The following is a 17,838-nucleotide window of genomic DNA, read 5'->3' as shown; positions in this document are numbered from 1 at the left end:
TCTGACTTCTGGGGCATCTGAACAACTTAGCACCCAAGGACCCCACTGAGCCTCAGCCTCCCGTCTGTGAAACAAGGGAAGAAAGTGCTTTAGAGCCATCAGCGACCTCCGTCAAACCCGGTACCTCACGTGGTCAGGTCAGTGTCCCCAGAGTGGTGGGTGACTGACTGGCAGCAGAGGGACAGACCACCCAGGGGAGGAGAGGCCCCACTGAGAAGGGAGTGTGGCTGCCAAGGTCTCCCATGCTTGAGGGACTGTCTTACTCAAGAAGGGACACGAGGAGCCTCCTGCAGAGACTCCATCCCATCCCCCATGAGGGGCTGGTAGGCCAGCAGCACAGTGAAGGCTGAGTAGGGGCACTGGGGAGCCCCTGACTTGGGGTCCCCATGGGAAAGCAGGCCCCATGTCAGCACTGGAGCAGAGCCAGTGGTGGGGCCCTGAGCCAGAGCTGGGCCTGTCACAGTCCCCAGTGAGTAAACACTCAAGCCACCAGGTGATAGGATATGCAGGGTGATACTGTTGCCTGCCTATGATCACTAGGTCTTTGCTGGGCCTTCAGAGACACATCTAGAGTGGCCAGCGGCTGTTCTCTGCCCCTACACCCAAACCCGCAAGACTGGTTCAACCCACCGCTTCCCAGCCCCGTTTACCCAGAGGCTTAGCCATGTCTGCGGCCCAGACTGGACTTTGGAGACTGGGCAGGAGACATTCTGGAGGTGTGATGTGTTAGGTTGGACTGCTCAGAGGCCAGTTGTTTGAGCCCTCCAGTCACTCCAAGATGTGGCATCTGTTTCCTGAGATGCCAGCATCAGAACTGAGAAGGCCATTTGACTCTGTCTAGAGAGGCGCCGGGAGTCAGAGTTGTGGGACTGTGAGCATGCAAACCTCGAAGGCAGCCCACACACTGGTCGTACCTTTATTCCGAGTTTACCACATTGCAAAACACCCCACGGGACACTGCAAAGGTCTCTGTACTGCTGCAGTGCCCAGTGGCCCAGCACATGGGTCAATGCTCCAGCTGTCCCAGTGGGCCAGGGGAGGCCGCTGGGTGATCGGGCACTGCAGGGCAGGGCGCACAGATAGGGATGAGAGGAAGCTGCTGGACACAGTGCACAGTGCGTGGAGCTGGCACTTGGCATCACTCTGAGGTCCCACACTTGGTGCAGCCCGTCCAGGCGTCTACCTGGAGACCCTCCAGCAGCTGAGACAGGGAAGCAGGAGGGAGCCAGCTGACAGTAACCCTGTTCCCGTGGACCCTTCACAGTCTGTACACGTGTTTCTTATATACAGATAAACACTTATAAATACAAAATTGTAAATAAAGGCTTCCATCTTCAGCAATCTCTACAAAAGGGCAGACGGCTACACCATCTTAGCCCTGGGCGCAGCCTTAAAACTGAGTCCTCCTCTGGGCCTCAGTGGCTCCGCAGGTCTCAGAGTTCCCAGAGTTCTTGGCCATGTGGCCTTGCAGGACACCTTCCTGCTGGCCTGGTGGCCTGAGTGTGGCAGGCCGCTCACTACCTCACAGCTGCAGCAGTCGTGGCAGCTGTGTGGTCCGAGCCCAGGTCGTCCTCCACCACGCTGCCCAGCCCAACCTTGTCCACACAGTCCCCCACGGTGCGCAGCACCAGACGCAGTCGCCGGTCCAGCGCCTCCAAGTGCAGTGGGTAGAGCACCGGTGCCACGCGGTCCGTGCGCAGGGACTCCGCCATCAGGAGGCTCAGTTTGTACTCCTCCTTGGCCAGGAGCTGCAGCCGCAGGTAAGTGGACCGCCTGATCCTGGAGGGAGGTGATGGAGGGGAAGATCAGACTTGTGGGGGAGGAGGGGTGGAGGTGGGGGGTTGTAAGTTATGTCTCTTGGGGGCAGAGAACTTGGGTCTTGCATTAGAGGAGGCAGGTGCAAGGTCTGGGGGTTTGGGGGGGGATGCTGATCTGTGTAGAGGAGGAGTAGAGGAGATCGGAGGTTAGGAGTGTGTAGCGGGAGGTCCTTAGAAAGGGCTCTGGGAAGTAGGCTGTGCAAGGTGGCCAGGGGAACACAGGAGTGGTGTCCAGGACTGTCCTCTCAGCCATAGCTCTGCCCAGAGGACCGTACTTTCTAGGCAGGTGGCAATTTTGACATGTGTCCTCAGAGAGGGACAGATGACTGCTTCCTTCTGTGAGCTGGAACTGCGGGAGGAGGGTGCTGTGAACCTCACTGTGCTTTAACCTGGCAGCCTGCCCTTGGGTCAGTGCCTCTCAAGCCTGGGTGTAGGCACTCCCCTGCACCTGGCCAAGCAGCCATACCTGCAGCACTGCTGTAATGGTACCAGGATGGAGAGCTCATCGTGGGAGTGCTTCCCGAACCTGTGGAAAGGGAGGCATCAGGCATGAAGGGGCACAACAGAGGACACTACCTGAGGACATGTGGGGTGGGGGACATACACATAGGACATGCTTGAGGGGGACACACCCTGAGGATATTCGTGTGAGGGACACACCCCAAGGACATGGACATTAGTGTGAGAGACACACCCCAAGGACATGGACATTAGTGTGAGAGACACACCCCAAGGACATGGACGTGTGTGTGAGGGACACACCCTGAGGACATTTGTGTGAGGGACACACCCTGAGGACATGGACATGTATGTGAGGGACACACCCCGAGGACATGTGTGTGAGGGACATACCCCGAGGACATGGACATGCGTGTGAGGGACACGCCCTGAGGACATTTGTGTGAGGGACACACCCTGAGGACATGGACATGTATGTGAGGGACACACCCCGAGGACATGTGTGTGAGGGACATACCCTGAGGACACACGTGTGAGGGACATACCCCGAGGACATGGACATGCGTGTGAGGGACACGCCCTGAGGACATGTGTGTGAGGAACATACACAGAGGACATGTGTGAGAGGGGCAAACAGAGGGCATGTGCGTCAGGAGACACCCAGAAAGAACACATGTATGAGACAGCACACAGAAAGGACACGTGTGTCAGAGGGGTACACAGAGAGGACATGCAAGTGAGAAGGGCAGATGCAGAAGACACAAGTGAAGAGGCACATAGAGAGGATGCGTGTGAGACAGGCACATATAGGTGATGTGTGTGAGACACACAGAAAGGGCATGCAGGTGAGGGAGAACACACGTAAGGGGTAGCACATACAGGTGACATGTTTGAGGTGGACACACATGTGAGAGGGCACATTCAGAGGACATGTGCGTGAGCGGGGCACAAATATGTATGTATGTGAGAAGGGCATATACAGAAGACACACATGTCCAGATGTGTCACGGGTGAGACTGGCTTGATGTGAGCTTTTGGTAGGTAGAGTATTTGTCCCCAGCTATCTAGGGATGTGGGTGGGATTTGGGAGGGACAACCAGCCTCTGACTGAGGACTCGGGAGCCTCACCCTCTTCCATTGTCCAGGTGGATAATGAATGTCTCATTTCCAAACTTCTCGAAGGTCTCATAGTGGTGACGATCCATGTTTCCTGGGGATGGAGCGAAACAGCAAGTCCTGCTGAGCCCACAGCCTGGATGTGCTGCCCTGGCTCCCATTTTCTCCTGGGATGGGGCAGCCTCCCTCTGCTTAAAGTCCATGCTGCTGGGCCATGTGTAGCATCCAGGCCAGGACCTGGGGTGCAAGAGTGAACTCCCTCCTGGACTATGCATACCATCTTGCTCAGGACCTGGGGTGCAGAAGTGTACCCCTCTCTTGGACTCTATGTGTAGCATTCAGCCCAGGGCCTTGGGGTGCAGGGGTAGAACTCCTGTATCACATATAGCATCCAGCCCAGGGCATGGGATGTCCAAGCCCCGGCCCAACATACCCATGAGGAAGTCGAAGATGGTCATGTCCATGAGGTCCAGGATGCGGTGTGGGCTGTCATAGGGCGGTGTCTGCTTCACCTCCTCACAGTAGTCAGGGTCCACCTCCCACCTGCAGGAGCCAGTGTGAGTGGGGCCACCTCCTCCTCTAGCTTGATGGAACCGGGCCAAACTCCAGGGTCACTGGCCACAGGAGCCCAGAGCCTGTGAGTTCCCACTGTAGCCAAGGCCTTACCCACAGACACATTAACAATGGGAGTGAGGCCATGAGAATAGGAGCAGGAGCCGAGAGATGACCAGTCCACACTGCCCTCAGCTGGCCATGCTAGCGAGACTCTCAGCTCTGTGACCTCTAGCAAAGAGGTCTGTGGGCACACTCATGACCGTGCTGTTCTGGCCTGAAGGGACAAAGGAACGAGCAGGTGTGTGTGTGGGGAACATGTGGAGACAGAGGGGTATCGGAGCCCTGGGTGCATGCACCCCGGCTTGGGGAGAATATGCCCTCAGGGGAAAGTGTCTCGACCCATGGTGTCAGACAAGAGTGCCCCCTCTGGCCCTTCTGCCAGTGTGGCCCTGAGGAGCCCCTTGTCCATCACCCAAGGGACTTTCTCCTGCCTGGGTCTGTCCTGTCCATGTGGCCCTGAGGAGATCCTCTCCACTGCTCTGGGACACCCACCTAGGTCCCTGCCTGTGTGTCCAGCACCCCAGGGAGGCCTTCCCAGGTCCCACAATCCCGCTCACTCGGCCTTCTTGCGCTTGTGGTAGGAGCGTCTCCAGGGATTCCGCCACGTCTTCCGCTTGGCCAGCGACAGGTCGGGCAGGAAGGCAGCCAGCGAGCCCTCGATCTGGTCAGGCCTCCCACACAGCGCGTGCTCCGTGGAGCAGTAGTAGGAGCACTCTCCGTAAAAGCAGATGTTGTTGGCTGTGGGCGGCAGAGGGTGCTGCAATGACCACACACAGCTTCGCCGTCCCAGTACTCCTGACCCCTGACCAGAAAATGGGGCCCCGAGGGTTGGCAAATTGGCTAAGGAAATGGGTCACTAGGAGTCAAACAGGAACTCAGCTTCGTTCTACTCCCAAAGGAATGGTCAAGGCATTGATTCTGACTCCGCGACCCCACAGGACAGGATTCATGACCTGTGTGCCGAGTCCCAGGGGCCTGGCCAACAAGGACAATGCCGTCAATAGACAATTTGGGGGCAGCCTCTGCCCCCACGGACCCAGTGCAGGGTCGGCTGACTCAGTGTCCACTCGCCTGCGGTGAGAGGGAGACACATGCACATGGATGTGCAAGGAGGACAGCAGGGTATTGATCAGTGGGAACACCAAGGCACTCATTAGTGACAATGTCATTATTGATCAATGAGAATGACAGCAAATTGATCAGTGGGAATGACAGGGTATTGATCAATAGAAACAGTAGGATATTGATGGTGAGAACAGCAGCATATTGATCAGTGGGAATGGTAAGATACTGATTGGTGAAAATAGCAGAGTATTGATCAATCATAGTGCCAGGGTATTGATCAGTCCTAGTGGCAGGGTATTAGACAGTGAGAATAGCAGGATATTGATCAGTCCTAGCGGCAGGGTATTGATTGGTGAGAACAGAGGGTATTGATTGGTGAGAATGGAGGGGATTGATCAGTCATGTTGTTCTTGTTGATGGATTTTGAGTCAAGCATGACTCATAGTGACCCTTTGAACAAAAAGCCTGAAGCTCCTCTACACCTCTCCACATTTATCAAAGTTCATAGAGTTTCTGGAGGCATGATGTTTAGGAAGTGGATGCCACTCCTGCTTCCAAATCTGTCATAGAATGTTCTTGGTTGAGTTGCCTGCGATGTATAGTGACCCTATGTACAGCAGCTCTGAACCCTTCCCTGTCCTGAGCCAGTCTCACTAATTCTGACATGTCAACCCCCATCGTCCCAGTCACTGTATCAATCCATCCTCACTCACTTTGTGCACATGGCCAGGAGAGATAGGTCCTTGGAGGACATCATGCTCGGAAGGGTAGACAGACAGTACAGGAGAGGGAGACCCCGGATGAGATGGATTGATCAGGCATAGCGGCAGGGTATTGATCAGTGAGAACAGAGGGCACTGATCAGTCACACCCGCAGGGTATCGATCAGCAAGAATGGCAGTGTGTTGAGAATGGCTGCGCATTGACCAGTGGAAAGATCAGGACAGAGAACAGTGATGCTAGTGCTGCCTTGCTCTCCCAGAAACACCTGTGGAGTTCTAGCACATTTTTGGGGCTGTAGATGGGACATTGTTTGAAAGCAGGAGGTGTACCTGGTCTTATAAACGAGGTCAAATGGAGCAGAGAGGGTCCTAATCCTGTGCTTTCTGGGCAGTGCCCCAGAAGGAGAAGTGATGGGAGAGCACACAGAGGGGACAGCATGCAATGGCATGAGCCCCCAGGAACGTTGGGGGTGCTCCCGAGGAAGAACCTCCCACTCAGAGCTGAAATCCGACCCACACCTCTGGTTTTCAGTGGCAGCCTGCCCGGTGGCAGTGTGCGCCCAGGCGGCCCTTGCTACCAGATGTGTTGCGGGATGGAGTGTTACAGCTCCCCGTGTCTGGACATGGATGCGCACCTGCACGCCATCCGCCCCCACCGTATATGGCCTTACCTGGCGAGATGAAGAAGGTTCTCCACAATTTCTTGTCTCGAGTGACGTCTCTGATTTCCTTGGTCATGTTGATCATCCTGCCTGCCACAGGAGGGACACGGCGGAAATCCAGGATCCTGGACAGAGAGCAGCAGGACAGTGAGTTTGTGGTCTGAGGGCCCTCCTCTAATCCTTTGACAGCGCTGCTAGGGCCACCAGCTTCCCACATGGAAACCTATTTGAAACTGATGTGACCTATGAGGGAAAGAGTGATGGCCTCCAAGACCAACATAGGTATCATCTGTGAGTGTCCAAAGAACTGAGACTTGCCCTCATTTCTGTGCTCAAATGAAAATGAATGTAACAAAATCACCCACTTTTAATAGACGTCTTCCAGAACAGCACTGCACGCTGCCATGTGCCTGATGAAGCTGTGTTTGCTGAAGGGGGACTTTTCTTGCTGACACAGGTCTCTGAGATATCTCATTTGAATGACCTGTGGCAGAGGACCAGGAACTCTTGCTACAGCTCACATCACAGAATCTCCTTCCTCCCCTCTTGTTCCTCCTTCTCTCCTCCCTTCCTCTTTTCTTCTTTTCTTAATTTGAACCTACTGAAGTGTGTCAGTCACTAGCTGTGTATGAGCAGGTCTCGACTCAATGTTCAGGTGCTCGGTATACAGCAGGGGCAGGAGGGCAATGCTGTCACTCTGCTAGAAAGTGGTGGCTATGAGCAGGAGATTGATGGAAAATCAATTACCTCAGCCAATCCAATCAGCTCAGTTTCCTCATCTTTACAATGGGAAACTCCCTACGAGCTACACCGTCCAAGCTCCTGGGAGGAAGATGGACAATCTTCTCCCTCTGATTTGCTGCCTTAGAAACATGCTGAGGAGGAGTTATGAGTCGGTCCCGACTCCATAGCAACGAGAGGTTCACCTTTGTCTTAAATGGGGAAACAGTAGTCCTCACCTCAATGGTGTTATGAAAGAGAAGCACATGGTGCAGGCCCAGCTGGGAGATCCTGCACTTCTGCAACCAGACTGTGCAGTACAGTGCATGTCCTCACGGAGGGAGTCCGTGAGTTTTGTTTCATGGTGCCCGTACACGTGATGTCTGCCCTGTATTGGAACCTGCGCGGGAGCTCTAGTGACTTCGTGGGTTACCTGTATGCTGCTGCTCAATCCATCAGCTGCATTGAGGATAATAAGGTGAGGGGTCTGCCGTGCACAGCATCGCGTCAATGCAGTGAGTCTTCATTGTCATTGCAGCTCATTAAGGTGCTCGTTAAGGTGTTGTTAAATGCCTACAAGTTGATTACGACTCATAGAGGCCTGTTCTACACTATGCCCCAAATCTCCTCCATGTTCAAATCCATTGCTAAAGTCACTGCCCATGTCTCTTGTTGAGGAGTCTTCCTTTCTTTCCTTGTTCCTTCACTTTTCCCAACATGATGCCTTTTTCCAAGGACTGGCCCCTTCTGACAACATGCCCAAAGTGTGTGAGATGAAATCTCACCATCCTCGCCTACAAACACATCTGTTTTGTTTTCTGAGTAGGCCACAGTATTTTCAATACTTTTTGCCAACACCACACTTTAAAGTCATTGATTATTCTCCTGTATTCCTTATTTATTGTCTAACTTTCAGATGTCTAGGAAGCCAATGAAAATACCACTGACACAGGTCAGTGTGTGGTAGTATCATGAAAAAGTTTAACATATTGTGAGGATAACTAAAATATAAAGCAGAGACTTGAAGTGAACACAAGTAAAATATGTCACCAGTGGCCTTGCTCAAAGCAATGTTACCACCAATCTTTGACCTGTAAGTAATACAGTACCTGTAAAGTACAATATTGTGTGATGCAATTAGATGAGATGACCTGGTATCTGTACATACACCCACCACACACTAATGCACCAAGAAATAGTGTGTACATACACAAATATACACTGTGTGTATACACCACACACACATATGCGCCAAGAAACAATGTGTACATACACACATATATATGTATACACTGTGCATATCTATGTATATACAAATACACACCCCCACCTTACACATATGCACCAAAAAAGTGTATACATACACACATATACACTGTGTATTTACAGCACACACATAGACATGCATCAAGAAACAGTGTATACATAAACACATATATGCTGTGTGTGTATACAACACCCCCCAAGAAACAGTGTATACATACACACATATATATGTAATATATGTATATACTATGTATATCTATTTATGTACAAATACACACTCCTCACCACACAGACATGAACCAAGAAACAGTGTATATATACACACATATACACTGTACATACTCCACACACACAGACCTGCACCAAGAAATAATGCATAGATACACACATATATATGTATACACTGTATATATCAATATATGTACAAATACACACCCTCCGCCACACACATACACCAAGAAACACTGTACACACACAATATACACTGTGTGTACACACACACACACATATACACTGCCAGTAGTGTCTCTGGTGGCTCGGTGGTAGGAAGCTGTGCTGCAATCTAAAGGCACACAGTTTGAATTCACCTGCTGCTCCACAGGAGGATAGGCAATCTCTTCCCATGTGAGTAACTGCCGCTGAAAACCCACTAGAGTGTCAGCAATGGGTCAGTTCTAACCTGACAGCACACACCAACAACAACGTCATCAATATACACACACACACACACTGTCTATATCTGTATATATACAGATACATTTACAATGTATACATTGTGTCCACACACATACAGGCACAAAACAACAACAGAAAAGCCACTGGGGTTAGAATTGCTGTTGCTGTTACTGTCTTTGTCACAACGTGTCCCAGTCCAGCAGGTGACAGCCGCAGATGTCCACTCGCTTATCCTGAATGATCCCAGTCACATGCAGGGAGGACTCACCTGTCTAGGTGGAAGGCAGCAATTTCTGCATTGTGCCTCTCATAATCAGAGAAATAAAAGAAGTCAGGCGGTGTCTCCTGCTCCCTCGTTTGTCTGGAGGAAAAAAGAAATAAAACAGAAAGCACTTATTGCTGAGGATATCTTTGGGTCAGAGGTGCAGAGTGAGCTGGGGCTGACCAAGATTACCAGGGACTCTGAGAGTGGGCTCCTTAACAGAACCCTCTTCAAAGACTAAACAAATCATTGAGGTCAAGCGGCACTGTGCAGTCCACAAAGACTGCTCTGTGGGTATCGACTGGGTTCCAAAAGCTTGCAGGTGGCCATCTAAGGTGCAAGTGTTGGTCCCTGTCTGGACCAAAGAAGAGGCCAGGAAGCCAGACCATTAGGGAAAACAGCTAACAGACTACATGAACCTCAGCCTTCACTCTGAAGACCAGAAGAACTAGATAATGCCTGGTCACCACTGCTGACCTCTCCAGCAGGGACCACAGGAGTAGGTCCCTCACGGAGGAGGGCCACATGGAACAAACATGACCAAGCATAGAGTCTAAGGGAGTCTGGTGGGGTGACTGAGATGTGGACCTTTAGCTACCCTTCGAGTTCAGAGCTGAGCTTACCTATGTGACTCAATTTTCAGCCAAACCATGCTGTTATCCTTAGGTGCTGTCAGGTCAGCTATGACTCACTGCCTCCCTGTGAGCATCAGTCCTGAACCCTGACTCTCCTATGCCCTTTTCATCATCTCTGACGTACTTGAGCCCATCACTGCAGTCACTGCCAGCACATCTCATTGAGAATCTTCCTCTCTTTTACTGACCCTCTACCTTTCCCAGGATCATGTCTTTTCCCAAGGACTGGTCCCTCCTGACCACATGCCCAAAGTATGTGAGATGAAGGTTCTCCATCCTCGCCTCTAGGGAGCACTCTGGCTGCACTTTCTCCAAGACAGAGAGCTGTTCTGTGGGAGAAGAATGGGCAATGTCCTCCCATGCAGTGTACTGCACTGAAGGATGAGCGATGGGTCGGTTCAGACTGGATGGCACACACAACAAGGTATGAGCAGTTAAATCAGATATGAACGAACCCCTTAGAATAATCAACCAGATGAGGTCAGATGGCAGCAGTTGCCCAGGCATAAAGCTAAGAAAGGAAGAGAGCAGAGAAGGGAGTCACACGAAGGAAATGAGAGGAGTATGCCAGCATTCAGGATGCACAGCCTCCCCTCCTCACCGCCGTGGTTCCTCTCCCTCTCCGCATCACCTGCTCCACTCACGACTGCTCCCAGCACTATACTCTTCTATCTTCTGGAAGGACCCTTGTCACGTCTACAGGTGGATCAGTCAGCCTTTCCTAGAGCATGTCCACCACTCACCCCACCCCACACCTCACTCCACACATCATACCCCACACCACAGCCCAGCCCACACACCACACATCATACTCCACACTACAGCCCACTCCACCCCCCACTCAGCCCACCACACCCCACACTATACCCCAACCCTCCCCCCCACTTGCCACATCCCACACTATTCCTTATATTACACCACACACCATACCGCACACTACACCCCATACCACACCCCACAACCAGAGTCAAAATCTCTTCCACCAAGTTGATTCCCTCCTAACAATTGTGTGTTACAAAGTAGAACTGCTGATGCAGAGACACAGTCATCTGACACTTTGAATTTGGGCTCTGGTGGCTTAGGGTAAGGAATTGTGCTGCTGACACAAAGGTTTGTTGTTGTTATGTGTCGTCAGGTCACCTGCGACTCATAGAGCCTCTATGTACAACAGTCTTAAATCCTGCTCTTTCCTGTGCCAACCTTACTGTCTCTGACACACCTACTACCATTACCCCAATCACTGCATCAATCCATCTCATCCAGGGTCTTCCTCTCCTGCGCTGTCCCTCTACCCTCCCAAGCATGACGTCCCTCTCCAAGGACTGGTCTTGCCTTGCAACATGTCCAATGTATGTCAGATGAAGCCTCAGAATCCTTGCCTCCAAGGAGCAGCCTGGTTTTGCCCTCTCCAGGATGAATCTGTTTGTTCTCCTAGCAGTCCATGGTATATTTAATACTCTTCTTTAGCACCACAGCTCAAAGGCATCAATTCTCCTTCTATCATCCCTAGTCGTTGTCCAGCTTTCCAATGCTTAGTACGTAATTGCAAAGACCATGGCCTGGATCAGGTGCACCTTAGTCTCCAGACTGGCATCCTTGCTCTTCAGTACTTTGGAGAGGTCTCTGACACAAAGGTATGCGGATTAAATCCACAAACTGATATGCAGGGGAAGGATGGCAATCTCCTCTGCTGGGACTTATTTCCTCTGAAGAACCTGCTGGAGTGTCAGCTATGGGTTGGTTCTGACTTGATGGTATAAAACACCACCAACAACAATATCCTCCTCCTAAAGGTGAGAGAACAGATCTCTAATATCTATTTGCGCTATCTCTGTACAGTAGCCCTAGAGAACCAGACCACACTCGAGCTCATCTTGTCAGTCCCAGCACACAGAAGAATGGCAGAGCCCTGGATGGGGCAGCTCAACACTGGGCCAGATGCAGGGCCCATAGACAAGAAGGCTGCAGGAAGCAATGTGAGTGGAGGGAGTAACTGGCTAGAACCAGCACCTTCAAGCCAGGGGCAATCTCCTGTCTTCACCCTCTCCATACTGGCCAGGGACCTGAGGTCCCTTCCCAGAGCTCCCTGGCCACAGATGACTACTCTCTAGTTGCCACCCTCTGCAATGGCCAGTGCACTGCATCCTGTGTGCCCCACCTCCATGGCCCCCAGGCTTCTTCACACCATGACCTGCGGTGCGGATGATCTCTACCTGGACACCATCACCACTGTCTACTTCCTGTCCCTGCCCTGAAGACCTCACTGACATTTTCAGACACCCTGGCTTTTCTCCTGCACAGCTTGGCAGAGTCACACTGGGCACCATTGTTTGCTGGATCTGGGAGGAAGTGCCTGGAGGCAGGCGTGTTCTGTCCTCTTGACCCATGAAACTGGCCAAGTACTTGGCTTACAATAAGAGCTTAATAAATACATGTCTGGAAAAGAAATTGATGGAAGAATTACCCAGAGAAGAAATGAAGAGGGAACACACACACACACACACACACACACACACACACACACTCACACACCCCTCACCCCCGCACCCCCACTGGAGTGCCTTCTGCCCTCCTTTCTTCAATTTTCATCTTTGTCCTCAACGGCACTTTCACTAACACCTCCACAACCACTAATGTCATTCCTAACACCACCATCTCACCACTTCCATTACCCTTCTGTTACCACTATCTCACCATGACCACCAGCACCATGGCTACCAAAGCAACAACCATCACCATTACCATGACTACCATTCACATCAATCATCAAAACCATGACCACTATCATTATCTCCATCACCATGATCACATTGACCATCATCATCTACACCACCACCACCAGCAGCATTAGCGTCACCAGCCATTACCATCATCCCACCACCGGCATCTCCACTACCTCCACATACATTATGACCGTCATTCACATACACTAAATTTTTATTTCCTGATGCAGAGTGTCTATATTTGTGATACTTTAAACAAGTGGTCATTTCCATTTGTCAATGGCTTGGCCTTCCCCTCTCTCTCCCTGCTTTTGCCTTTCTGTACAGGTCGCACACCTAAAGTCCAGGTGGCTCTGAGCCCTGCTGTTCGAAAAAGAGCCCACACAGCTCCTTGAAGTTCCGGCAGGTTCCAAACAGTTCCTGATTCTCTGAGGGCTTGACCTGGCTATATCTCACACTTCAGGGGTTCTCACTGACTCCCCCATCCCTGCTGTGCACAGGAAGAGGCAGCTCTGTCCCTGCTCAATGTGAGGCATCTGCCCTGAGAACACATCTACCCCATGATAGTAGTGATGATGATGTTGATTGTTGCTATGGTAGCCATGGTGATGGTGGTCACGGGAGCTTGAAACTTTCTGACTGCATCTTCTTTTGTGTGCAGCCCTTCTAGGCTCTCTCACCAGAGTGTTCCAGGAAGCTTTGATGAGTGGCGGCAGAAGGCATCATTATCTATGTTTCTGTGGCCTCTCCATAACCCAAGGGCCTCCAAAATGCTCAAGGTTTCTGGGTAGGTCTCCCAAACACACTCACACCCCATGCTGACCTCCACCATCAGCACAGTCCTCTGCCTCTCATACATGAACCCCATCACCTGGGGTCCTGTAACCACTGTGGGCTGTAAGATGTACCCATCTGGGTGAGGTGGCAGACAGATTGGGCTGGTGCGAGGGAAGTATGTGGTCCTGCATCCTGGGCCTTAATAAGCAGGACAACAGCCCCATAGGGAACACCAGGACATGGAGATTTGAGGGGTCTCTGTTCCCTGGGAAGGTGAGAGGCAACAGCAACAAGAATATGGTTTGCAGCTCCTTGAGGACAGGTGTCCAGTGGTGTTGGTCTAAACTGAGGGAATCCTGGTAGTGCAGCAGTTCAGCACTCAGCTGCCAAGCAAAAATTCCACAGTCCAAACTACCACGCACTTGCAGGATTAAGATGGGGCTGTCTGCTCCAGAGAAGATTTCCGGCCTTGGGGACCTATGAGATAAACTCCTTCATCCTCCAGGACTGTTGTGGCTTGGGATCAACTCAGAAATATCTGAGGAGGAGTGAGGTGCACAGGATGGGGACAGCCTGTCCAAGAGAGGTGCCTGGTGAGGAGGTTGGGAAGCAGGGTGAATGAGGTCAACTTGCTACCCTACAGGCTTCCCTCCTCCCCCATCCTTCGGGGGAAGCTCCGTGCCCTGTTCCCCACTCACTCAGTTACACATACTAGACCACAGCGATGGCCAGTGAGGGGACCCCCTGTATGAATCCATCAGCATGTGGAGAAGGCTGTTATCTGTGCTTGTGCTAAAGTTGTGTTCCAGGGAAGGAGGGACCCACTGGACAGTCCTAGCCTCCCTGGAAAGTATCCTGGAGACTCAGGCTGTAGTGTGGAGACACCTCTGCTGGATACTAGCTTTGCCTGGACTGTTGCTTAGAGGGACAACTGCTCAGGGGACAGCTAAGGGGATGGTCGCCCACGGGGGTAGTTTGGGGCATTTCTGAGTTGTCCAGGTCCACCAGCATTGGAATTTACCCAAGAGTACATGGTTGTGGGGGAGGCAAGTGGGATTAGGGGTGGCTCACTAGCCAGTGTGGGCCTGTGGAGAGGTCTGCAGCTGCACATGAGCCTTGGGCACCCAGCAGCAGACGGTCCAGTGCCAGGAAGACACTCAAGGTAATCTCAGAGTGAGACAGTGGAAAATTACTCTCTGCACCTGCAGGGTCCTGAGCGCTCCTGACCTGGCCTTGTTCTGGGCACTCAGGCCCAGAGGTGCAGGATGTGACTGGCCAGTGGGGAGGGCAGGACCAACTTCCTTCTGCTGGAGGAAGAGGGCAAAGAGGCAGGTCCAGGAGATGCTATCTGAGGGCCAGGTGCTTGCCGCTGCTGTGGGCCAGGTAAGTTTGGCTCAGAGCATAACCTGGAAAAGGAAGAAACTTGCTTGTGCACATGGGGGTGTGGAACCACCAGTGAGCCTGTCCCATCCCCAGGTGTGTGGTCAGCGCCACAGCAGGTTTGAGGGATCTGGTAATTGCCAGTGCCTCCTCCAACTGCTCTGCCCTGAGTCTTACTCTCACTGGACAATAGCCCTTGAGACACCCCCTCCCCACCTGCAACTCATTCCCGGACCCCATCCTATCTGTTGAGGGTGGGGTTTGCCCCCTGGTGGTCCTCAACAGAGGACTTGGGGGTTCTGGTTTCTGTGGGGTATAAAATAAGAAACCAATAAAAAAGAAAATGAATGTGTACAATGGAAGCAGCACAAAGTGCTCCCCAGGCCAGTTCCAGGCACACATCCAAGCCCACGCTGCCCTGGAGACTCTCGGGGCGGCAGGCACAGGTGCCCCTTCATTGTATCAGAGATGCCCAGGTGCCCTGGACTTGGGGGACAGGAGGCGCAAGCCAGGGAGGATTCACCATGACTTTGTTGTTGGCCATGACCCTTCTGCTCTGAGTCCACCGGGTGCACTAACCACGTGGCCATGACCCTGAAACCAGAACCAAATGGTACGTGGCTACCACTGCTCAGTGCTTGGAAAGAAAGACCCAGGAAGAGGGTCCCTGATAAAGGGGAGGAAGATGAAGCTCAACATCATTACAAGGTCAGGCACCCTGGTCAGATGGAGCCCGTGCAACCCTGAGCCTGGGGCCCTTTCACACTCAGACCTGGGACTCAGTCCTCCTCTGTGGTCCAACTGTCACCCAAACAACAGACAGGCCTGTGAAGTGACAGCAACACCAGGGAGGAACGGTCCCCAGAGCAACCAACCAGACAAGGTCCAAGGGCAGCATGTACAGGGGCTTGGGAGGCAGGAAGAGGTAGCATAGAAGGACAAGTGGAAACAAGAGTCACAGGAAGAGGATGGGAAGAGTGCCGTCACTACTTGGGGACTGTGACCTTCACAAAGCATGTGTGAATGCTTGAACAGAGAACGAATCTGCTCTGTAAACTCCAAACAGAACACCAAACGGCCCTATGCCAGTCGCCTGGCCTGGGGCTGTGGGGAGTGGCCTCTTGTGGGCCGACTGTGGATACCCGTGAGGAGACTGAGGCCCCAGCTTCTGTGGGTTGTCAAAAAAGGGTCTGGCTCCACAATCTCCCAGTGTGATGAGGGGGTGGTATCCCCCAGGTCAGGGCTGTCCCATCCTTGGTCACCCCAACAGGCTCTGTCAGATGGTGGTGGCCTGTGGGCAGGGACCCAGCCACAGTGGATGAGGTGCTGGAGGAACCTCTCTTAGTGACAGACTCAGCCGCCCACACACAGGTCATGTGCTGAGGCCACAAATGGACTCTGTGTGTGCAAGGGCCCAGGGTGATCTTGGGCTGCGAAGCCTGGGCTGATGGCCCCTCCTCAGATACACAGACCATCAACCTTGCTGCCTGGACACACTGACCAGACACAGGTCACCTCACAGTGGCCAGCACCCCACCCCTTGCAATGCAGCAGACCCCTTCCTGAGAGCCAGGAGTTGTCCCTGGGCACCACCTCCAGGGTAAGGTGTGGTCAGCTTAGAATCTCTCCTGGCCATGGGCTCTAAGTGAGAGCCAGCCTCACCTAGCCTGTGTCCTGGCCTGTGTTCCAGCAGGAAGGGTGAAAGGCTGACTTCAGCCCACCTGGCAGCTGTTCAGACTACTCTGGTAAGATGCCCGCGAACTGGTCCGGGGGGAACTCAGCTTCCAGGTCTTGAAAGGTCCATCCTTCAGCACAGAGGGCTGGGGCTTGAAGGAGAGTCCTTCAGCACAGAGGAGGCCAGAGTCTGGGGGAGTCCTTTAGCACAGAGAAGGCTGGGGTCTGGAACGGTACTTCAGCACACTGAGGGCAGGGCCTGGCGACAAGGGTTCCTTCTCACCCTGTCACACAGGTTTTCCCAGGCCTTTTGGAGAGGGGCTGCTGGGAACCAGTTCTCTGGATTCCCCTCAGGCCTGTGCAGTTCCCTCTCCTTTCTCCCCCAAACCTCTGACATAACTGGAACATTCCTGATCATCACAGGAGTTTTGACCTGCTCTGTTTTCAAGCTGGGCTGGTATACCCCTCCTTAGGCAACCTGGTGGTCCCCCACTCCCAGGAGGTCACCATATTGCTGCTGAACTTTGTGCAGACACCCGATCACCATAGCACACGACAGCCCAGATCTCCTGGACTCAAGCGATCCTCCAGCCTCAGCCTCCCGAGTAGCTGGGACTGCAGGCTGTATCACCTTGCCTGGCTGGGACATTCCTAAGCTCTGCAGGCAGCGTCAGAAGAGCTGATGGTGAAGGCCTCTACTGGGAAACAGTGACAGCGATGGCACTTATCACCAGAGTGGTGTGGCTGTGCGGCTGTGCTTCCCCACGAAACAAAACACTGTTGGTAGCTACTCAGGATCCAGTGAGAGCCGCTCCTTCGTTGACCTTTCCCTTGGAGTGTTGAAACCCATTATGAGCACTGAGGAGAAGAACTACTTGGCGGCCTCCTGCAGGGGTCAGTCATGGTAGCTCATACCCGGTGAGACTGTGCTGTGCCAGCTCACAACACCTGTGGTCCTCAAGCCCATCACTGCAGCCACTGTCTCCACCTCTGGTGAAGGCCTTCTTCTTTGTCACTGACCCTCTTCTTTACTAAGCATGTGTCCTTCCCCAGAGCTTGGTCCATCCTGATGACGTGTAGAGGTTAGTAAATGAAGCCTTCATGAAGAGGCAGATACAGTCTCAAATGGTCGGGAAAGGCCAAGCCTGGGGTGAGGGCCCACAGTCACCAACCAGTGCCCCTCCTATGCCATGGTGGTGTTGCTGCTGTGGCCCTCTGAGCCAGGCCACCTTCTGCATGGCAGACAACATTGTCCAGTCCATGTGGTCCA

At 52.7% G+C, this 17,838-nt stretch overlaps 1 protein-coding gene across 1 annotated transcript in view; it reads right to left on the bottom strand.

The window, feature by feature from the left end:
• Positions 1 to 1,138: 1,138 nt before the first annotated feature.
• Positions 1,139 to 17,838, bottom strand: part of FAM20C (family with sequence similarity 20, member C) — a 38,354-nt gene continuing 21,654 nt past the window's right edge. The window contains exons 4-11 of the mRNA XM_006889718.1: positions 9,386 to 9,478; positions 6,466 to 6,581; positions 4,565 to 4,745; positions 3,826 to 3,935; positions 3,405 to 3,486; positions 2,284 to 2,343; positions 1,527 to 1,779; positions 1,139 to 1,201 (exon numbers count right to left, since the gene is read on the bottom strand). Of these exons, the coding sequence (XP_006889780.1) occupies positions 1,139 to 1,201; positions 1,527 to 1,779; positions 2,284 to 2,343; positions 3,405 to 3,486; positions 3,826 to 3,935; positions 4,565 to 4,745; positions 6,466 to 6,581; positions 9,386 to 9,478 (958 nt within the window). The remainder of the gene's footprint in view (positions 1,202 to 1,526; positions 1,780 to 2,283; positions 2,344 to 3,404; positions 3,487 to 3,825; positions 3,936 to 4,564; positions 4,746 to 6,465; positions 6,582 to 9,385; positions 9,479 to 17,838) is intronic.

The sequence above is a fragment of the Elephantulus edwardii genome, unplaced genomic scaffold (assembly GCF_000299155.1).
Source record: "Elephantulus edwardii isolate Elephantulus edwardi_28Jun2011 unplaced genomic scaffold, EleEdw1.0 scaffold00080, whole genome shotgun sequence".
Lineage (NCBI taxonomy): Eukaryota > Metazoa > Chordata > Mammalia > Macroscelidea > Macroscelididae > Elephantulus > Elephantulus edwardii.
This window is presented reverse-complemented; position numbering and strand designations above follow the sequence as displayed.